Source organism: Carettochelys insculpta, chromosome 21 (assembly GCF_033958435.1).
Source record: "Carettochelys insculpta isolate YL-2023 chromosome 21, ASM3395843v1, whole genome shotgun sequence".
In the NCBI taxonomy this organism is placed as follows: Eukaryota; Metazoa; Chordata; order Testudines; family Carettochelyidae; genus Carettochelys; species Carettochelys insculpta.
In genome coordinates, this window is record NC_134157.1 from 6,863,746 (window position 1) to 6,886,795 (window position 23,050).

Genomic DNA, 23,050 nt, shown 5'->3' on the forward strand with positions numbered 1-23,050 from the left:
GGGCATTGGGCCAATCATAACACCGAGAGAAGATGCACCCGCACTCTCTAGATCATGTGAACGTGGAACTGTTCCTCAGAGACGCATCATCTGTGGGCTAATCTCGTGTGTGGTTCTGGAGAATCATTGCTGCAGGTGGTATGACTGCAGGTAGATACCGGAGCAGAGATTTCTGAGCCCTACAACTTCACCACTGGAATCTGCCTGTTGTCAAACGGTATCTGCTTTCAGACTCTCTTGATTTTGGTGTCAGTTCTCCAGCTGAGTAGAATGCCTGGTCAATTTTCCCCTTCCCAAGCCAAGCTATTTTTCCCCCCCAGAGGCCAAAGCACAACCCTTGTGCAGGTCACACTGGAATGCCAACATGCAGATGTCAAGCCAAACACAGGAGCATTCTTCATGAGCTGATCAGACTGGAACTCTGCCAAAAGCTAATGTTCTGATGGCTGTCTCTTTCCCTTTCCACATCCCAGCCATGCTGGTGGTAGACAGAGCTCTAGCAAGAAAGGGCTGGGAGTGTCTTTGAAGTGTTAACTCTTCCAGCCCCTTGCTCTGAGGTGAAGGTAGGTAAACCTATACCATCTCTGATGGGGGTTTGTCCAACATGTTCTTAATAGCATCCAAGAATGGGGATTCCACAATCTTCCTTTGTAAAGTAGTCCAGTGCATAACTATTCTTATAGTTTGAAGGGGTTTTTCCCCCTAATATTTAACCTAAAACTCCCTTGCTTCCAGTTAAACAAATTACTTGTTGTCCTACTTTTAGTGGTCACGGAAGACCACTGATCATCCTGCTTTGTACAAGCGCTCTTCCCATATTGAAGACAGTTGATTTCATAGACACATTCTTCTGACTTCCATCTTTGCCCAGCAATAATTCTGGACTGTCTGAGGGCTGACGTAGGCAGAGACTCAGGAGCCGGCAAGCTCTCGCACAGCCTCCCTGGAGAAAGAAAGCACAGTGCACCTTCATTTCCCCACCTGCCTGCCATTCTGGAGGCTGGGAATGCAGCCAGTTTGATGAGGTGGCTGATACAGAATAGCAGGACATGGTGCTTCCCTGCTCCTACCTCTGTTTGCAGGGGGATTGCACAGTGTACCAGATGTCAGGTTACCTGGAGGCAGAAATGGCATTGCTGCTTGTCCTTAAGAAGCATGGCCCATTGATGCAAATGGATGGAGCCCTTGCAGATGGCAAGCAGTGCAGAGAGGAGCTGCCCACATGAAGCCAAGGCAGAGGCAACGTGCATCCAAATCACTGAGCCCAAAAATGGGGGTCTTTAACTCTCACCTCCCTGAGCTTGGCTGAGAAACCATTATAAACTTCACCCAGTGCCGCAAGTGCAGCCCTTCCACACCAGCTCAGTGTGTGCAGCATTTCATGGCTTCCATAATTAACTTCACACGCAGCTATGCAGCATCGTGGAAGCAGTCACAAATTGTAGCTAATTAACCATATGGTCTGGCTGTCTGACAGAGGCAGGGAGACATGCTGACTAACCACTGGTTTCCCAAGAGGGAGTTCACAGGTGCTGCCTTCTCCATCAACACGCGGACACAGGAGGCCCCCTGGGGGAATTCTCTGTTCTTAGCTCTTTCTGTTTTTGCACACATCTGGGGGCTTATTCATCCAGGCCCCCTCTCCCCCCCAAACGATGGGCACTGGGTCCCAGCCAAGAAGGAAGTGTTGCAGGAGACTAGTGGTCTGCATTGATTCTGATTATTAGCAGAGAGGCTGACAGCTTAAACAATTGGCAAAGGCACTGGTGTAAGGAACCTTGCACAAGCTGTATGCCCAGCTGGCGTGCTGCCACAAATCTCACACTACAGGAGCACTGGCTAGCATAAGGAGGGCACTGGTTTGGGGAAAAGTCGGCCCATTAGCTGTGCTGAAATGACTTTGCCAGCGTGCCGGCATGTGAAATTGTGTAGTGAGATTACAGATCTGCCACTGCCGGTGGCTGTTTTCCCGTTGCTCCTAATGACTGTGAGAGGGAAGACAAAACCGTTCCCATTAGTTTCTCCTATGCTGCAGTGCTTTTCTTGTTTTCCAAACCTCATTAGCGTTTGCAATACCATGGTGGTAGACAAGAGCAGCCAGAGTTGCCTGAGGGACTGATGGGGGCGGGGGGTGGGGAGCAGAGAAGAGAGCAATAGAGCCATGATGAGTAATCTGGTTTTAGCACTGATGTTGGCTGGCTTCTCAAGCCCCTTCTTACTCCCCTCCAAACTCTTATGCCTCATCTGAGCTTTAAAGATAAACAACAGAGATTCAAAGAAAAAAAAAAAAAAGCTTAAGCACCTGAGCTGTTAAGAGAATCACCATGTGCACACACAATGGAGAATGGCCAGTGCAGGCATAGTTTAGAGATGTTTAAAAATGAGCTCCCCCACCTGCTGGACCTCAGAATTCGGGCGTCCCCATCTCCCCCAAACAGCTCCTGAGCCTCAGTCAGATGGGGAGATGTCAGGCAACAGATCTCTGGTAGTCAAGCTTGTGCCATTCCCGCGCTCACAGAGGAGAATGTTTTCAAAGGTTCCCAAATCTCACTGGCATGCTGTGCAAGCCAGGCACCAGACTCCCATAGGTTGCTCTAAAAATCACAGGCAGAATCCAGGGAAAATCCTGGCTCCACTGAAATTAAGGGAGTCGCTAGGTGCTGCTGCAGTACAAATAATAGTAATTAGCAACCCAGTTAAGAATGTTGCTTGAGAAACGTGTTTTAAACAATTGCAAATAGCACCCACATGTCCTGGAGACCCGTTCATGCATGTCACCCCCCAAAGTGAAAGCAGGGAGGAGAGATCTGATTGGTTTAGTCTCCTTGGCTCTCCCATTAAGCATTGAAATAATCATAGCCCGGTCCCTTTCAGGGCAGCTTCAGTCTAGCAGGCAGAAGGCATACATGCTGCTCTATGGACTTCGCTTTTGTGCAGGGCAGTTTCCCATCCAAAGATTCACTAGGCTGCAACTTGCTTAGCTTATGAGAGCCGACAGGGTCACATCTCTTTGCTGTCATTAAGGTAATGGAGGAGGACACTTGGAATAGCAGATATCCCCTCGAGTACTAAGCCACCTCAGACCTTTGAAAAGAGGCCTATTTCCAACTAGCCACATCAGCTGCTTCGCAGAATCCACTGCCTGCCCCTTGAATAAGACAGCCAGAGCCTGGGGATGGGATTCAGGCTGTACATATGTAACCCCAGTGCTGATACCCATCTGTGCTGCTATGTGAAGGTCATATACCCTGAGACCCAGGCTCCCCTCCTGTAGAATGCAACTGCTGCCTGTTTCCCAGGGATGCGCTGCAGCACAGTTCAATGATGTTTGTCAAGCCCCAGGGACCGGATTGAGAAGTGTCTCATCACGGGACCCAGCCACAAAACAGTTACTGTTCCTGGCAGCAGGGGAGTCAGTGGCTGCAATTTTGATAGCTCTGTGGCTTCTTTCTTTCCCAGTTCCCGTGGCTGTGGACTGGAGGGATGGAAGTAATGAAGATGCAGTGGCTCCAGGTCTAAAACCAAACTCCCTAGTCAGGATTGCACCAGACGTGAGCTGGACCCCAATTCAGAGAGGTCTTACATAGCTGAGCAGGGAAGTGTGTGTGGCGTGGGGGGAAGAAGCTTCCCATCCTGTACTGCCTTGCACAGCTCAGCCCTGAGTGAGTGCTCTAACTGGCCTGCTGTTTATACTCTCCAGGATGCAGGTAAACAGGCCATGTAAGCCAAGCCAGAATCACTCCAGATGATAAAGTCCATACTCTGGGGATGGTTCATCAACTTTACTTTAGGAGACCTATCCGGTTCTGAAACATTGGTTGGTCTGATCAGAGAGGCCAGGAGAGGCTCAGCAGGCATAGCGGCAGGGATGGGAACCTTTCCACACTAGCACTCATCGTTGCTGGTTTGGAGCCTATGCAAGGAGTAGCGAGTGGCTCTCTACATTTCTAATACTGTGTCAGATCACAGCACAGGGAGGGTGTGTTTCTGCTGCAGAAGATGGTGTAATTCAGTGGTCCCTCTAATGTTTTCCATATGTGTGGGATAATTTTATGTGCACTGAAGTATGTGGAGATGTGCACCAGCAGTAGAAGCCAAAAACCTGTCTGTGGGCGCTAATCAGCTGGGCAGCAGTTGAATCTCTCCTGAGCAGCCACACAAGCACACAACTTACAGGGAACTCTGATGTGTTTGTGTCACCTAGCCATACCCAGGCTGGCTTTAATTTAGCTAATGCTGGTAACAGCTGTAATGTAGATGTGGTGGCACAGTCTTCAGCATGGATTAGCAACCTGAGTGCATTCCCCCAGGGGACTTGCACGTAGGCAGTTTGCCCATGCTCCCATGCTTATGGTACTATTTGTTCCCTCCTGATACCTGGATTAAAGCAGTCTGGCTATCTAGATTACTAGCACAGCTTCCTTTGCAGTGCAGACATCCACTTAACACTGGAGAGCAGCAAGTGACACAGATAGTTCATCAGAATCGATAGGACTCAATCAGTGTAAGTAAGGGACTTGTGGTCCAACTCACGGAGAGGGAGCTCCCTTTGTGCACATCACAATGTCCTCCGCTCTGAGCACTAATGTGGCTAGGAAAGGTTAACCAGTTTGGCCATTAATAATCATCCTTATTTCTGCACCAAGGCTCTCCCTCCATGTCACAAACACTTGCTCTAATGGAGAATCGAGTGTCTGATAGATGTGAACTTTGAAAAGTAAGTTGTGTTTGAGTTATTACAGGTGAGCAAAATAAAGGTTGCAACTCTCTTTTTTCCCCCTAAGCAGAAAGCTGTCCATTTTTCATTTCAGGCCTATTACTTGACAACATTTTACCTGATTTCCTGGAAACTCTCAGTCAGAAATTGCCTTGGAGCCAAAGCAAAGCAAGGGGAAATTTTAGCCCACAGGGAAGGATCCATTTCTTCACAAAAGTTTTACGAGGGGCTGAAAAATGGTGGTTAGCGTGGAATTCCTCCAGCAATCATGACTCCATAATTAAGGCATAAATCTAGCGCCGTATACATTAACATGGTGCGCTACGTATGCAAAAGGCGTTGCTGTGGGAACCATAGCTTTCGGAATCTGTTTTTACACCGCGCTGTGTTTTGGTGCGTTCCCAGCAGACACTCCGGAGGCAGAAAGATCCATAGCCTACTGCAAGAGTCTGCCCTCAGGAGAGAGAGAGAGAGTTTAGCAGAATAAGAAAATAGCAGCATAATCTGTGGCGGGGAAGGGGAGAAGCAGAATGTAATGGAAAGGAAGTGAGGGTCTGGCAAGCCAGTATGCTTGCCTGCACTGCTGAGATCCCTGCTCCCTTGCACGTGCTGGGATTCTTGCCTGGCTCCCGGTGTTCTTGATTGAAGGGGTTTGCTGAAGTGCTGAGGAGCAATGGATCACTGACGATTCTGGAGCCTGAACTTGTGAGCAGTGAATGGTGCAGAGCCCCATGCAGCACTGGGCCTTAGACCCGTTCCAGAGGAGTCACCCATGGGGTCGACACTAGCAGTGCTTTAGGAATCCTGCATAGGCTCTGCTGGCAGTGTGTTACTGCGTGTGGGCACCACTGTGTTTTGTACAAGCATGTGCAAGCACACTCTCTCTCTGTATCTCCCTGAGGGGCATATGCCAGCACAGCTCTGTCAGTTGGGGGCCGCTCAGACCTTCCCCCTCCGTGCTGGCAGAAGTCTGGGGTGTGGGCATGGTTTGAGACTCCATGGCCCACTCAATCCTTTGGTTTCTGTTCAGAGATTGAGGACTCGAGCTGGGCCTGTTATTTGCTTTCCTGTTAGGGTGTAGGCCTTGGGCTGCCCTGTGCCAGGAAGGGAGGGCATCTGCCCTCCGTCAAGAGGGACATTTGTTCACTGTCATGCTTGTACGGATCTGTCCTCAGCCCGGGTGGTCTCCTCAGGAAGGAATGTGAACCTGAGAGCCGGCTTTTTCCTCACAGATCAGAGCTTTTCGTACACATGCAGGAGGAGCTCTGGGCTGTGTTTCTTTCAGCTCTGGTGTTTTATCCAGCTGTATGAAGGGTGTCCAGGCCTCACTGCTTTCCATCTGTTTGCCCATCCCTTCTGCCCGGAAGCTGTCTCTGCCCAGCAGTGTTTGCTGACCCAGCTCCCATTGTGCCATTGTGCCTGAGGTGCTGCACAGAGGGAAAGGACAGCGAGTGGAACCAGGGCAATGCACTGTCTTTTCTGGTGAAAGCTGAGGCGTTTGAGGAGGGACGGGGGTTGTACAGACTGAAATGATGGCCTCAGTGCCCTAGAAATGTGTGGCAGGCCCATGTGCATAGAGCAGGGTCTTCAGAACATGGAAAGGTGGCTGGGGGCTGTTTCTAAGAAAGTCAAGTGTGATAAAGACAGCATTTCTTCTGTCTGTGAGGCTGGCTGACTCGCATGTGCCTTCCAGCCTCGAAGGCCACTCTGACCCTCTCTGCCTCCCCCTTCAAAGCACAGGAGTCTCTCAGCCCCTCTGCTAAGATGGGCAAGTGTGTTCCTGAGGGACGATCCTGGCTTCAGCTGGAAGCTCCGCGCTGAGATTTCAAACACCGTGCCGTCCGGCGTGCCTGAGCCGTGGGGCCTCAGCTCACACCCCATCTGACCACTGAGCTAGCTTGGTGGATTCGGGTGCAGAGAAGGGAACTGATTTGCCCAAAGCCCTGGATAGAGTTGGCCTTAGAGCTGAGATTAGAAACAGGGGTTTAAATTCCCCCCACCCTCAAGGGACGGTAGGGGGCCTTGGATTTGCAGTGGGACTCCAACCTCCCAACAAACAAGCTGGGGAGCTATTTCCCTGTGCCAAGAGTTTTCCACAGCCTCTGGAGAGACGGGGCTGAAAGGAGAGGGGGGGAGTGCTGGGGGTGGGGAGCACTGCAGAGACAGGACTCTCACAGAGAATTAACAGGGATGGTGGGGAAGGTTAATGTTGCCACAGACTTAGCAGCTTTCTGTCAGAGTGGGTGGGTGGGAGTGTGTGTGTGGTTGACCCTGTACTCCTTTGACATGTCGGTTTCACTGCTCCAGGGCTTCTTTTGTGATCTGCACCCATGAAACTACCACCAGGTGCTGCTCCACAGCCTGTTCTCTCACAGGGAGTGGAGACATCCTTGTCTTGCTACAGGGTCCCCCTACTTCCCCCGACAATGCCCTGGTACTGGCCAGACCCTGCGTCACCCTGGTGCTGTCCTGGAACTGGCTGAGCCTCTCCTCACCCAGGGAATCAGCTGCGTCTTCCCACACCCCTAGCGCCGTCCTCATGCTGGGCCTCCCTAGTACTGGTGGAGTTCATGGAAAGAGAGCAGTAGCAGAGCATGGTCAGCTCAGAAAAGCCCCAGCTCTCCGAGCAGAGCCCCCGGCTCCAGTTTTGTGGCGTGATCATTGGTGCCACGTGCGCTGCTGTAGCAGTCAGGCATTGAGAAGACTGGGAAAGACAGTTGCTTTTTCTTCTTCTTTTCACTTTCTCCTCCCTGTTTCTCCCCCTTGCCTAGTCCTGCTCCCTGTAGCAGCTCATGTATTTTGCAAGTGCTGTTTCTGTCAGGGCTCTGGAGCTGTGTTCTCTCTGCGGACGGCTGCCTGTTTATTTCTCCGTTCCTGTCGGCATATGTCATCCCTGCCATGCTGCTGTGTTCTCAAATCAGATGCTATTAGGGAAGAGGAGCCCAGGTTACGCTGTCTGGAGCTTTCCTGGGCTGCGGTGCCGAGCGGCGGCGACAGGGGTAGAGCGGCAGCACCATTAGTATTCCACCGCGTGGATCAAAGAGCTGCCAAGACAGAGTCCATGGAACTTGGCCAGCTCGGATTGACTGAGTCGTTTTCAACAACTCACGGTTAGGGAGCTGATAACTTTATAGCAGGGCACCAGTCACCCCGGGAGAGGAGGATGCAAAACCTTGTGGGACGAGACTGCGGCACCACACCCTCTCAATGGGCCTGAAACAACCTGATGTGGAAGGAGCAATAAGGTCTCTGGTAGCTTTGGTCTGTGTGGTCAGGGGAGCGTCTGTCCTGCTACAATGCACCCGAGGGCTGGCCATTCCCTGCCGGTGCCTGCTACAGACACTGGCACATGCTGCTCATCTGCTCACAAGGCAGATCTTGCTGACCAACCCAAGCACCCCCTGAATCTGAGGCTGCCCTGACTCTGCAGCCCTGAGCACCTCCCTGGGGACCAGTCCTCCTCTCGCAATGGGTGATGGACGCGGAAGCAGGCAATCTTTTCTGAGCCAGAGGATGGCCTGTGTACGCATCCCCATGTAGCGCTGCATAAGCCAGGAAGCAATGCTGGGCCAGTGAGGATTTGCTCCCAGTCTGGTGCACTCATGATTTACCTGCCTGAAATACCTCAATTTAAATGCTAATTTTCCCAGGACCAAGGGGGGCAAAGCAGCTATTGAATACTGTTGGGTTGTTTATTGATGGAGCTAAAACACTGACTCAGTCTTAATGGGGCCGGGCGGCCTGGGGGGTGGGGGGCAGGGAATGGAGTCCTGGAAGTCTTTCTGTATGCTGATAGCCTTAGGGCTGTCTGCTGAATTTCCTGTCACTTCTGCCTCCCCCTCCCCAGATGTTTATTGATAGAGCCCCACACGAGAAGGGGAGCAGATGTTCCTGTCTCACTTGTTCCCTGGCAGGGTGTTTCCCAGACACGCGGCCCCAGGCCGGGAAGCCCGGCCATCAGCCTTTCGTGCTCCATCGCAGTACTGCTTGGGGATATGGCTGATGGAGAATCCCCAAGAGGATCTCTAGCCCTGCAGGGGGCAGCTCCTGGAAAGGCCCTTTCCTTGGCTTGGCACATTGGCACTACCAGGACTAAAACCAGCTTCTGCCCTGTACGCTGATTGCCCTGAAAGTGAAACATATTTCAGAGAAGCTGAGTAGAAAGCTGATCCCCAACCCAACCCCCAGCCTTGCGCACTGCCTCTCTCTGGATTTCCATTGAACCCAGAGAGTTCTGCTTGCCAAGAGACAGAGGAGTTTCTTCTCATTCCTGAACAAGCGAAAGGGAATCGTCCTGCTGCCAGAGGCTGTGTTGGCCTCTGATCTAATGCAATGCACCATCTGCGTGCTCTGCTACCTACCCCAGGAGAGAGCTGGACTTGACTTGCCAGGGAAAAGAGCTCATGCCTCGGAGCAAGGGAGCTCCTGCCAGCAGCCGAGGAACTGGAAAGGGCTCATAGCTCACTGTCCTTCGAGGCCGCATGCCAGCAGGCTTCTTCCTGCTCCACCCTGACACTGGGCTGCCACTCTACTGCTGCTGGCTGGAGACCTCACTCTCTGCCTATGGAGAGGGCTTTGCTAGCTCACAGGGTCCTCTCTGTCCAACCTGGGCATGGAGCTATCCATATACAATCTTCTGACCCCTTGCCCTTCTCACTCTCCTGCCAGTCCAGATCCATCCCGTTGTCCCAGATTGGCTGTCTCCAGCCCTTTCACTCCAGTGGTGAGGCATGTTTTTGCTGAGTTCTCACCATCTAGCCCTGAGCCCAGTGTGAGAGGCACAGATGTTTCCAAACTGCAACTGCCAGAAAAGGGACATCAAACCTTGGGCCAGATCCATTCCTGGTGTAACTCCAGCAAATCAGAACTCTGCTTGGAATACCAGACATGAAGTGTCCCTGCAGATTAATGAGCTTCCATATTACTCCTCTCTTCTGTTCCCAAGGCTCCACCAGAGACTGAGACACCACAGAGAGTCAGACTATTTGGGTTAGCAAGTTACAGAAGATTGTGAAGGGCACGGTGAAAACAGATTAGTCTCTCCTTTTTACCTTGTCTCATTATACAGGAGCCAGGACTCACTCAAAATTAATGACCAGTAAATTCAGAATAAATAATTCTACTTCCTGCCACACATCATCAGCCTGTATAATTCAGTGGTGCAGGACAACACAGAATCAAATTCTGTGGTTAGATATACCCTCTCCAAAGGGACTGCAATAATAGGACTTCCTCTCTACTCTCTCCCCGTGCCTCTCGATCCAGTGTGCTCTGTTCCCAAGAAAAAAGAGAGCTCCACCCTACCGAGTCGAGGTGGGGTTGAAAGACAAGAGGTTGGGTGGCGCAGCTGGGCTTGCACAGAAGTCAAGATCCTGTGATCTGAGTGGCCCACAGCCCAGCTAGAAGATGGCTCTCTCTCCCCGAGAAAAGCAGAATCAGAGCAGCACCTTAGTCTTGTCATGACATGCAGCAGGTCAGATACGTACAGCAGCTGGTGCATGAAAAGGCTCCATGTTCGCGTCATTTCTGGACATGGCCACTATGGCTGATCCCATGATTACCATTAAGAGCAGTGCCAGCTAAGATAAGGATACTCAAATGTCATCAGCTAATACACTATGCACAGAGGCATAGGAAGGGGACAGAGGGGAAGGATGGCTGCCTTCCTCTGAAGTATCCCCTGGCTACTGCAGCAGGAGGCAGGGTACCCATATGCTGGCCCGATGGTGTGATCTAGCCCTGAAAACCCTTTGCGGAGAAGGTGGGCTCATAATGGGGATGGCGGGAGAGAGCCCCAGTTTGCTGGAAGGAGAGAAATGGATGTTGCCCATCAGCCTCCCCAAAAGAATATTTGTCGGGTGGAGAATGGCGTTAGTGTGAGGTCCTGGCTGTCTTACAACATAAATCTTCCCTCGGGTACCTCCAGTCCTTGGCAGTCAGGGCCTGGTGCTGAACAGAATTGCACCTCAGGATGACGCCTGGTGGATGTACCACTGCCCACCACCATATCTGCTTCTCCTGGCCATAGGTAACCACCTTGTAGCAGTGGGGAGGGTTGTGTGTTCCTATGACCTCTGAGAACCATGCTGCCTGGAGTCGTACTCCCTTAGGGTCACCTAGGGCAGAATGGTCAAAGGCACGGCTCCTGAGCAGGTGTGGTCCAGGAAGTCCTCGATGGCAAAGCATACGGAGCGTAACTGCACCACGGAGGCAAACTGGCGTGTAATGTTGTAATGGCGGCTTCTGATAGAGGAGTTCCAGTCGTCACGGAGTCCGTGCCATTGGTTTCAAGTCCTCCATCTGCTAAGGACAATGTGGTGACTGCTGTGCACCTTTCTTCCCCACCCACCCGCACAGGCATCTTTCTGTAATTGGAACTTGTGGGTCAAGGATAGGCCTTGTCAGTCACCTGAGGAGCCACAACTCCCCTGCAAGAAGATCCTGTTTGGCAGCGAGGGATCACTGTCTTCATTCATATCGCCTCGAAAGCCCACACCTGGAGCTGTGCTTCTCCCACGTGGACTGTAGCCCTGGTGCTTCCAGTGCTTTGCACACTGACTAATCCGATGCTTCTCTCCCCTGGGTGCTGGCAGCTTTTCATCTCTGGAAGCTTTGTATGCTCCCGGGACACGGACTGTTGCATGACTGTGGGTATGTCATATAAGGTTACAAGTGACCGGCAGGTCTGTGTGCCCGAACTTTAGACCTAGAGGAGTGTTTAGGTCAAGCATAAGAGGTGCCGTGACCCTGCTCTCGCTCTGTTCCAGCTGCTGCATGGCATGAGCACAGGGCACACAGCAAAGCACCTCAGCCCAGTGTTCACCCCATACATGCAGACCCCCCAGAGCCACTCTCACCAGCACAACCTTGGCGGCCCTGCACTGGCCCCACTTACCCTGACAGACACACACTGCTCATGCTCACAGTGGCTTCCACCAACCTGGCTTGCACCCAACTTCTCCCATTCCTCCCACAGCTCACCTCACCCCATCCCCCTCACAGCTCATCACACCTCATCTCCCTCACAGCTCACCGCACTGCATCCCCTTCACTGCCCCCCACCTCACCTCACCCCATCCCCCTCACTGCCCCCACAGCTCACCCCACCTCATCTCCCTCACAGCTCACCGCACTGCATCCCCTTCACTGGCCCCCAGCTCACCTCACCCCATCCCCCTCACTGCCCCCCAGCTCACCTCACCCCATCCCCCCACAGCTCACCTCACCCCATCCCCCTCACTGCCCCCACAGCTCACCTCACCCCATCCCCCTCACTGCCCTCACAGCTCATCACATCTCATCTCCCTCACAGCTCACCTCACCGCATCCCCTTCACTGCCCCCCAGCTCACCTCACCCCATCCCCCTCACTGCCCTCACAGCTCATCACACCTCATCTCCCTCACAGCTCACCACACTGCATCCCCTTCACTGCCCCCCAGCTCACCTCACCCCATTCCCCTCACTGCCCCCCAGCTCACCTCACCCCATCCCCCTCACAGCTCACCGCACTGCATCCCCTTCACTGCCCCCCACCTCACCTCACCCCATCCCCCTCACTGCCCCCACAGCTCATCCCACTTCATCTCCCTCACTGCCCCCACAGCTCACCCCCCTGCATCCCCTTCACTGCCCCCGAGCTCACCCCACCCTATCCCCCTCACTGCTCCCCCAATTCCCCCCAGCACCCTAATCCCTACAGCTCTACCCCCAACATCCACATTCCCCTTCTTCCAACCCCCTCACCTCCCTCACTCTCCCCTAACTTCCTGGCTCCCAGGCCCATTGTCCCCAACATCCCCCACTCAGCCTCAACCTCTCACCCGGTAGCTCCTAAAACTCCCTGCTCACCCCAGTGCCAGCCAGCAACTCATTTGTTGCCTTTCCTGGCCACTCATCACCTCTGCTCCAGTCCTGGGTGAGGCTGGCTCTGCCCAATCCCTGCTCCCGGCAGCTCCATGGGCTCCCCTGGTCCTCCCTTCTCTCACATGACTTGGGCCAAATGGGAGTGAAGAGGTTCATGGGGTGGCAGCACCACTCTGCTTCAGCTGGCTGCAGCCCCATGTGCCTGACTGCGGCAGCCTGGAGCCTGGCCGGAGCGCTTGTTGGTGAAGCCTGGCCTGGTTCTGAGGGCGATGAGTTAACTTGGAGCCCAGCACTGGAAGAGACGTGTTGGTGTTATTAGGACTGACTACTAACTATTTTCTTTGAACTACAGAAGTATTGGGGCTTGAAGGAAGTGGAGGGGTGGGGGTAATGTTCTTTTGTAGTAGGTTCATAGAAATCAGGTTTTGGATCCACGTGGAACTGAGTTTGTTCCACAGTTGGCAGAAACCAGGGAGTTGCTCATTCAGAAGCGTACACCATCTCAGCTGCACACTGTTCATTGTCTGCTGGGCTGATACACTTACACCTGTGTGCAGATGCCCACAAAAACACAGGTATGTGTGTGTGTATGAACACACCCCTGCACAGCATTCAAATATGCCAGCCAGCGCACCGACTCTGCCCTTCCCCAACCCATACTCACGCGCTTTTACACCTGCACTGCTGGTAATTTGGAATCGCTGACTCCCTCCTGAATCTTCCCCTCCCAGTGCTTCTGTTCCTCACACAGAGTTTATCAGGGCTGCACACGGGGGCTTTCATCAGGGCTGCTGCAAAGAGCAGAAAAGCCATGCGAGAACTCTTTCTTATGCATCAGAGAGGGAGCCATGTTAGTCTGTAGCTTTGAGAACCACAAAAAGTCTTGTGGCACCTTATAGACTAACAGATATTTTGGAGCATAAACTTTGGTGGGCAAAGACCTGCTTCAAAGTACTGTTGATACTGGGCCATTTCCACCTTGCTGAATAGACCTTGTCAGCTCTTGGCCTTCCCTCTTACTGGGACCCCACTCTTTAAATACCCCTCTGAAACCACCACCCCCCACTCATGCATCTGATGAAGTGGGTCTTTGCCCACGAAAGCTCATGCTCCAAAATATCTGTTAGTCTATCAGGTGCCACAAGACTTTTTGTTGTTCTCTTCCTTATGCATTTGGTTGAGCAGAAGCCATAAGGTTATCATAGCGGACAGATAACAGGGAGCTACAGCCCTCTGCTGGCTGTGATCTCACACTGCATCCCTGGCCACTCCAAACCAAATCTGAGAACAGTCACGGGAGGATAAAGGAGAAGGTATTTTCCTGGGTCATGTTCCTTCACACCCCATTTCTCTCCTCGGTCAATAAGAATAGATATCACCTCAGTCCCGTGCCCACTCTCAAGAAGGCATCATCTAATTAATTCTCCATGGAGAAAATATCTTTGAAAAGGGGCAGAAAGAAGATCTGGGGAAGTCTTAGCCCAGAGAGCCTAACATAACTATCTGGAAAGATAGTAGAAGAAAGTACTAAACAGTTTGTAAGCACCTAGATGATTATAGAGCCAGCATGGATTTGTCAAGAAATCATGGCAAAACAACCTCATTGCTTGCTTTGACAGGTTTACTGACCTAGTGGATGGGGGCAAGCTGTAGACGTGAACTATCTAGTAAGGCTTTTGACACAGTGCCACATGACAGGCTCATAAACCTGGGAGTTGTGGGCTCCATGAAATGACTATAAATGAAGTGAGCAATTGATTGAATGGAAGGAAATAGTGAGAGAGGCATCAGGCACCAACGGGCACTGAGCCCACGGTTATTGATGATGATGATGAATTGAATGAAAGACTGTTTCAAAGAGTAGTTCTCAATGGTTCACTGTCAGACTGGGAGGCGGTATCTAATGGGATTTGCCAGAGGCAGTCCTAGGTGCTGTATACCTTGCGCCTCTGAAAATCAGCTCTTTCTGGTCCTTCTACATCTGTGGTCTGGAAGGACCATGGATGCTCCTGAATGAGAGAGTGAGGGAGCCTAAGAGCAAGAGGGTTAGTGGCAACAGAGTTGGCAGCCTGCCTAGGGGCTGTGCACGATTGGGACCAGAACCCCATGGTAGTCCATGCCAGCCCATGGCAAGTAGGGCTGGGGCCGGAGACCTGCAGTAGCTCCAAGGAGCCCGAGGCTGGGGCTGGAGTACCATAGCAGGAGCTAGAGCCCAGGCCACCCAGGAAGCCAGCAGCAACTGACAAATTCTCTTGTTCGGGGCTAGTCATGTTCTGATGGTGCTGGACCAGGGAGGTCCAACCTGTACTATTCAGTATTGTCATGAGTGACTTGGGTGTTGGAGTAAAAAGCACACTTGTAAAATGGAAGAGGACACCAGACTGGGTGCGGTTGCAGGCACTTTGGAGAACATTATAGGAAGTCAAAACAACATTGACAAGCCAGAGAGTTGTCTGAAATCAACATGACATTTAATAAAGAGGAGTGCAAAGTGTTTCATTTAGGAAGGAAAATGCAGATGCAGATGGTCGGGTAAATAAAATGTCTTGTGGGCTGCTAGGGGCTAACCTTGGTGAACCACGTTTGGCCTGTGGGCCACTTACTGATCACCCTGCCATAGACACACCCACACACCCCACAAACGCATGCACCTTCTGTTGCTCCTGCAGCACCAGGTTCGGCTGGACCTGATTTTCGTTGGTTCCTTGCTTACAGAATGGCACGTGTGTTACAGGCCACGGATCTTCAGTGAAATCTCTGCTGGAAGCCGTTGCATGCAGATTATCCTTGGGGTTGCTCCCCTTTGCCTCTGCTTTCACCTCCTCTCTCCCCAGCTGCTGCCATGGCGCATGGCTTGGCCCCGCACTGCCCCCCCAGTGGTTGCTCTGCCAAAATCGTGCTCTTTCCCTAAACTTGTTGAGAGTGATGCCTGGGTTCCTCTGGCTGCACCTGTGTAACCCTCCGTGTGCGCTGTGTGGTGTGTAGTATGTGCACAACTGGGGAAGTGGGGCATGCATGCACCATGACAGCTGTGGTGTTTGCCCAGGTGTCTGTGTGAGGAACCCTTTCTCCTCTGCTGTGTAGTTGGCACAGTTAGCTAGGTGCATTTGGTAGGGACGGTGGAAGGAGTCATTTTCCTTTGTGCTTCCTCATACGGGAGGCTGGGCACCAGATTTAAGCAGACTGGGGTTAAATCTAGTACAGCCAAGCTGTGCCACTTGAGGCGTTTCATGCACAAAGCTGTGGCTAGCACCTTGCATGGACATGCATGCCCGCCTCAGTGCGCTCTGCATTTTGGCCCTGTTTGGACATAGAGGTGCTGCTGGGAGGGAGCTGATTTTCTTACTACATTAGGCAGTTCGTGCTACAGACTTCCCTCCACTAGCCAAGAGGGCAGAGAACTCTTTGTCTCCCATGCTGAGCTGGCTGTCAGCAAAGGGAGTGCCAGAGGCAGCTGGCGTTAAACCAGAGTCAGTGGAGAATGAAACAGGCAGCACCTGGGGAGATGAAATGCTCAGCTCCAGAAGGCGTGTGCTCAGCAACCTTTCCATGAGCAATGACCAAATCCTTTCAGATGCTGCTGTTCCCAGGTGCAGCTTTCGACAAGTGTTTCACTTGCCCAGGAGTTTGCTGAACGGTCCCCACAATCACCCATAATCCTCTACCCCCGTGGTGTTATGGGTGCATCAGGCCAGACCCTATGCTGCTGCAAATGAGCTGCAGGGGTGCTACACCAGCAAAGGGACTGACCCAGCGCTATTATTCCATGGTGCTGTGTGTTTTCAGCTGCCTTGGAAATTAGCTTCAAGGTGGTGCTGTTCCCTTCTGTGCACACACACACTGAAATGAGAGCTGGATCAATTGATCAGGTCTCTCTCTCCAACACCCCTCCCTGCTGCTCAACCTCCCCACACAGCCAGTCTTGAGGCTGATGAAATAATTGCTTTCTTTAACCCATTTGCACTGCTCAGAATGCAGGAAGTCTTGGAACAGCAAACCACCCTTTAGCCACCCAGCATCAGGAATGTAGCTTGGTCTGTATTAGATCTGCAGGTGAGTGACAGGGAAAGAGAGATTCTGTCTCTCTTCCCCTCAGCAAATAAAATGCAACTGCCTGAAGTGAACCCTCCAAGATGCTGTAAGGTGGCAGAGAAGAGCTGCAGCAGTTAAAAGCCCAGCCAGAGCTCGGTCCCTGTCACCGTGTTGCAGTACTCTGGATCACCCTACACTTTCCTGGCCCAGCCTGCGCGACGGAAGATGCAGCAGTTACAGGATTTGCCTGGACCTGGCAAGTGACAGCAGCCGCATGCGCAGGGCAGTGGGTTGGACTGACGTGCTGCACCAAGTGAAGCTGATGCGCCAAATGTGGCTGGCCAAGGATCTTCCTACAGGGGTTGCCCAAGTGCAGGGTTCGTGCAGGGCTCAGCCTTCACCACGAGGACAGCTCAGCCCCTCTCGGCACCCATAAGTTTTCTTTTTCCCCAGAGTGTGCACTTCAGGAGCTGAGCTCCATTGAAAGCCTGGACCCTGTTAAGGCCCCTGGCAGGGTTCCCTCTACTTTTTTCCATCCTTGAGCAGAATAAATTTTGTTATGTGCACTAAGGCACGTATGGGTGTGCCCCACCTATAGAAACGCATGTTGCCGACTGTGAGTGGCCATGGATGCCCTGCTAATCAGCTGGCAGTACCTGAATCTCACCTGGGCAGCTGCCCAAGCACTCCTGCTTACAGGAAACACTGACTCCTGAGGAGCCCAGCCCTTGGGTTTCCCAGAAGGGCCAGTTGCATTTATCACCACAGCAGCCTTGTCTATGCCTAGCAGGCCACCCACACTGTCCAAGAACGTCCATCAGACAGAAACGTAAACCTCGCTTCTCCCAGCCATAGTTTTCCAGGGGACTGAGCAGGCCAGCAAGTGCAGAACCAGAAAGCCAAAGTCATCCCTGGTGCCACACCATTGCCTCGGCTACCAAGCAGGGCGTAGCTTGTCTATGGGCACCTAGCATTAGCCAAGCTGGCTAGTGGCACCATCCCTTAAACACACCTCACAGAGAACAAGAGCTTCTCCAGCCCCCTTGCTGCCCCCTTCCCCTGCCCCTGGCCGTGGAGACTTGTTCCCTCTGTTGGCAGTAAGCACAGAGCTTGGGGGCAAGGGATCGATTTGCATCACAGGAGCTCCTAGGTCCTGTAAGCCCTCTGGCTGATGAGCTGCTCGGGAAGGATAACGGAGTTAGAGCTCCTCTCCTGGGTGAGCTGGGCTCCCTCCCCTTGCACTCCATGGATGTGCAGAGCGCTCTCCTTTTCTGCTCTACACGGATCAATGTGAGTTTATTTGGTGGAGCCGCTTTCATATCAGCTCTCTCCCAGAGCATCCTGCAGGTTAAATAAGGAAGACCAGCAGCGAAGATTGGAAACACATGGGGAGGGGAGGGGAGGGCAGATTTCCTTCCATGGAGGAATGTGGTTTTTCCTTCCGTGACGCAGCCAGAGGGAGGGAGAGCAGGGGTTGGAGACAGCATGCGGGGGAGTAGGTTTATGGACCGAATCCAGGAGGGAATAAAAAGTGAATTGGCTGGTTCTGATGGGCCCTGCTGATCGGACAAGTATCAAGTGGGGCTTTCTGGTGATGCGGAGGGCATAGGGGATGTAGCTGGGCTACTTCCTCATACCCCTCTTGCTCAAACAAGGGGCCTGACTCTCACATGTGAGGACATGGGGGTAACAGCCTCTGAGGCAATGGCGTTGCCCCAGGGATGAAGTTGGCTCTTTGAGACCCTCTATTGTTAGCAGGAGACATGGCTGATGGAAAGTAGCCAATGCTGCAGTGTGGCCCCGCTTCTCTGGTCCCCATCTGACAGTTTACACCACTGCAGCACCATTAAAGAGCCAGAGGGGGAGCAGCGAACACTTCCCTGGCCTGACAGGCAGGTTCTTCTATCATCTCCACTACTGGGGAGCTAAGGGGAATAACAATGAATCAGCCCTCAGGGGAACTAATTAGCGCCTCGCCTTCGTTGGAGGGAAATGTGGGATTGAAACTGAATGGCAGTGCATGCGAAGGACGGGATCTCAAAGCCCTTTCCGTCCCCTGGGGTCTGTCTGCAGGCGTTCCAGGACATGGCTGACAGCGGCTGTCACTCCAGGCGGAGGCTCTCTGAACGCTTCTCTGCCGCCTGCAAGCACCGAACCCGCTTCTTACAGGCGGCAGGTGCAAAGGCAGTGCTAACCGCGGTGCTCCTGCTGGGGCCAGTCGGTGGGCCTGCGGCAGAGAGCACTGAGCTACTGGGCATGTAGAACACGAATGTGCAGCTGCCGTGGAGCACTGGTCATCTGTAGAACCCCAGGGGCTTTGCAAAGGAGCTCAGCATCATGACCCCACCCCCATTTTACTGAGAAGGAAACTGAGGCACATAAGGTGTCTATAGACAAATAGCAGGCACGTGGCAGAGCTGGGACTAAAACCCAGTTCTCCTGAGTCCCAGTCATGTCTGTCTATTAGGCACGCTGCATAGCCCAGGAGGGAATGGTGGAAACAGGTCTGCTGCCCTCCCGAGTGACTCCTTCCAGCCAGTGCTCTGGGTGGCATGAGTGGGAATCTTACAGCCATTCCTGTTTAATCAACACAGGCCTCTGAGTGCCAGCTCCCAGGAGGGCAGCCCTTTGGATGTGGGAAGGGATTTGTGGGACAGACAGCACCCCTGTCTGCTCCCCAGGAAAACATGGAGAGCTGCCGTGTTCGGCCTGGCTAAGAGGACGGACTGAGCACAGGGGCCTGAAAACACGGTATTGTGACAAAAAGCCTCCCACGAACTTGGTGCTTGATGCTGTCGTGCCATTAAACTCCTGCACACTCTCACACAGAAGGTGTGGCCGTTTCGTCCTCAGCCCATTCAGATGCTTCACAATTTAATTGTGCCTCACCTGTGTGTCCCCTTCAGTCCCAGCTAATTGTCCTGTGGTGCTGTGTCTTAGCAGGGGTTTCTCTGGAGCAAGAATAGGAATCTGCTGAGGAGCGGGTCACAGCCAGCTGAAATTGAGCTGTCTGCTGTGCGCTGTGGTCAGCACACAAAGCCCACACGCCGTCCCTCACTGTGCACGTGTTACACGCCAAGCCTTGCTGCTCAGCCTCGCCACCAGGACATCGCCTGCATCGTTGCTTTGGAATTTTCTCTTCTCTCTCTTCAGGGAGAATAACTTCATCAAGGACTTCCCCCAGCTGGCCGACGCGCTCGTGGTGATCCCGCTGCCTGTGGAGGAGCAGTGTCGTGGCGTCCTCTCCGAGCCCCTGCCTGACCTCGACCTGCTCACGGGTAAGCAGCCTCTGCCCCAGAAGCTCTGTGCTCTTGCCCCCCTTCAGGGCAGGGCCTTCACAGCCGCCTGCCGGAGAACCACTCCCCCACCCCCAGTGCATGCTTCATGGAGAGGTGTCTGAGACGTGCTCAGAACTGAACTGCTCTCTCCTTCCTTTCCCTCATTCTCCTGCTCTCAAGGACCTTTCTTGCTATGTGTTGGAAATAATACACTAGCCAGCCCACAGTCATGCCAGCCTTCATCCCATCCCTGCAACCTGTTACGCCAGCCAGCATCCCATCCCTGCAACCTGTTACGCCAGCCTGCATCCCAGCCCTGTAACCTGTTACGCCAGCCTGCATCCCAGCCCTGTAACCTGTTACGCCAGCCTGCATCTCATCCCTGCAACCTGTTACGCCAGCCGGCATCCCATCCCTGCAACCTGTTATGCCAGCCGGCATCCCATCCCTGCAACCTGTTACGCCAGCCGGCATCCCATCCCTGCAACCTGTTACGCCAGCCCGCATCCCATCCCTGTAACCTGTTATGCCAGCCGGCATCCCATCCCTGCAACCTGTTACGCCAGCCGGCATCCCATCCCTGTGAGTGTCCTCCCAGCAGTGCCCTGTGTCAATGCAAGCTCATTATAGCTCTGCCTCCTCATCTCGGCCCCACCCCCCACTCACACTTCAGCAGTGTGATCGGTGTGAGGGTCCGACCTCTGCTTTCAGTGTGTCTGTAGTGAAAAATGTGTCTGAGTGAAAGTGATGCTTCTCCATGGGCCCCTGCACCCTCCCAACTCACTAAGCCCTGGCTTCCTTTCGCAGGAGACGTCCGGTATGATGAGGCACAGGGCTACCCCATGGTGCAGCACTGGAGGGTCAGAAGCAACCTGTACAAAGTGAAGCTCAGCACCATCACCCACTCTGCAGGTGAGGGCAGCCTTCGTTGTGTGTATGGCTCTAGTTGAGGGGAGAGCGTGTACATGGGTAGCGGGTCTGGATTGCCAGCCCTGGCTTTCCCATCACTGTTCATGCCTGAACGCCGAGCATTTATCCAGCACTTAGCATCCACTGGCTCCGTACAGACACCCACTGAGGCTCCCAATTCCCTTCCCAGATGAGATGGGCAGAAAGATTGATCTGGTGCTTCAGACAGGGGAAACTGAGGCAGAGAACTCCCATGATTTGGTCAAGGTCACAGATGTAGACAGAGCCACGATGACAGTAATAACCTCGTAACATCCCACCCCTATGTACACAGCACTCTGCAGCCGAGGAACGAGCAGCTCTTTGTAGTGGGGAAGAAATACAATTGTCCCCATTGTACACGGGGGCAACGAAAATAGGGAGAGGCTGACTTTGGAATTGTCCCTTTGGGAGGGCTTAATGTTAAGTACCTAAATCCACAGTGTAGCACCTAACTAAGTGATCTGATTTTGTCGGTGGTGAGCACCTACAGCTCCTTTTGTCTTTTGGTGGCTAGCTTGAAGCAACCACTGTTAATAGTCTAGTGCTAAGGGATGTGGCCAAGCAGACACAGTGGTGGTGAAGAAGAACTAGAGGCCAGGTCTCCTGACTTCCAGCTCTCTGGGTCGTGTTGCCTGTTCAGTAGTTCCCCTCTGCCTCTCTAAGTGACACCCTGCGTCCCACAGCACGGACTTGTCCCACTGAGACACGTCCTCCTGGCTTTGTAGTATTAGAGTAGTGTGTGTTCAATGGGATCAGAGTTACCTCCTTCTCCCCACTCACCCTGAGCCTCCTGCACCTCTCACAATGAGAGGAGCTCAGGATTAGTAACATGGACTTCCTGGGTGTCCAACCACACCACTGTTTTGGGGCAATCTGGCTCAGTGTCAATGGTGCTGTGACACAGATCATGAGGTCACTGTCTTGAGAGCCTTTGTCAAGAGCCTTTCTTTTGGTGCTCAGGTACTCAACGGCTATGTGTGTGAGAGAGAACCTGAGACTGCCCCTGTTGGGCTGTGGTTTGTATTAGATCATCTGGTGAAAAAAAAACTGACCTCTCAGGACAAACTCATTGCATCCAAATGTCTTTGTTTTGTACACCGAGATCCCATCATGAGTCAACATCCCTGTAAACCTCATGTGGCAGCTCTCTAAACAGCTGATGTCTGCAAGGGATTTTCCTCCCAAGAGGAAGTTTGTAGCCAGCCTCAAGTCCAGCTCTGTGACTTAAGAGCACCTTTCCCCCCATATCTGCCAAGTGGCTAGTAAACACAACTGAGCCCCTGTGCAAGGGGGTGAGATAAGTGAGCTAAGCTGAACCTCTTGCTCACTGTGGCCTAGGTAGATAGTACTTCTGTGCCCTCTTTGTTTGAGACGCACTGGCCCAGCTGCACAAAGGAGTGTAGGCATCTAACTTCCCTTGAAATCAATGGAAGTTCGGCATCTACATTGCTTTGTGAATATAAGCTCATGTGCTCACACCAGGATGGCCTCCTCACATTTGGCCTTTGCCTGGACATAAATAGGATGCTCCTTGCCTGGCTCTGGTGGAACTGTCCTGCGACGGACCTGAGAGCCGGAATGCGTGCTTTTCGGTGACTCGCTTCAACTGGGCAGAAAATCTGCACCACCGGCAGTCCAGCTCTCTGTGTCCAGTGACTTTCTTGCCATCCCAGCTAGCCAGGTCCCTGCTGGGCATTGTCAGCTTTCCTCAGAATAAACAAACATGCTCAGAATATTTCCTTGGGGAATCTCCACTACATGAGGTGGAATAAATGAATCCCTGTAGCAAGGCAGCGCCTCCAGCTAGATAATTGCAAAACGACGCTGAGAAAACAGCAGCAGTGCTTCTGCCGTGTCGCACACGCGGGTGGGCAGGTGTGTGCACTGCAGCGCTCTCCCCAGTGACTTATGCATGAAAGCCCTGAGGGGGGGAAGCCACAGAAAGGTTTGAAGGTTGCAGACCCAACAAGAGTTTAGCAAAGGGTAGTGTAAGCCAGAGGTGAGAGAACTTTTTACATTGGGCCCCACTTTTTGATCCTGCAGTTGGCAGGCCCCCCCGAACCTGTCTAATGTAATCCAAACTAATGGCCATTTTGGTTATGTTCCTATAAAACCCCTTTCGGCACATGGAATAAAATAAGTGAGTAGAAAGTAAAAACTTTGTTAATCAGTATGTAAATGTGAATACACATCCATAAAAACGGTAA

General features: G+C 52.7%; 1 protein-coding gene across 2 annotated transcripts in view; it reads left to right on the forward strand.

Moving 5' to 3' along the window:
* The window catches only part of ASTN2 (astrotactin 2), a 708,908-nt gene that overhangs the window by 454,162 nt on the left and 231,696 nt on the right, over nucleotides 1–23,050 (forward strand). For both annotated transcript variants that reach the window (XM_075015031.1, XM_075015030.1), the window contains exons 14-15: nucleotides 19,768–19,892; nucleotides 20,700–20,804. In XM_075015031.1, coding sequence (XP_074871132.1) covers nucleotides 19,768–19,892; nucleotides 20,700–20,804 — 230 coding nt within the window. The remainder of the gene's footprint in view (nucleotides 1–19,767; nucleotides 19,893–20,699; nucleotides 20,805–23,050) is intronic.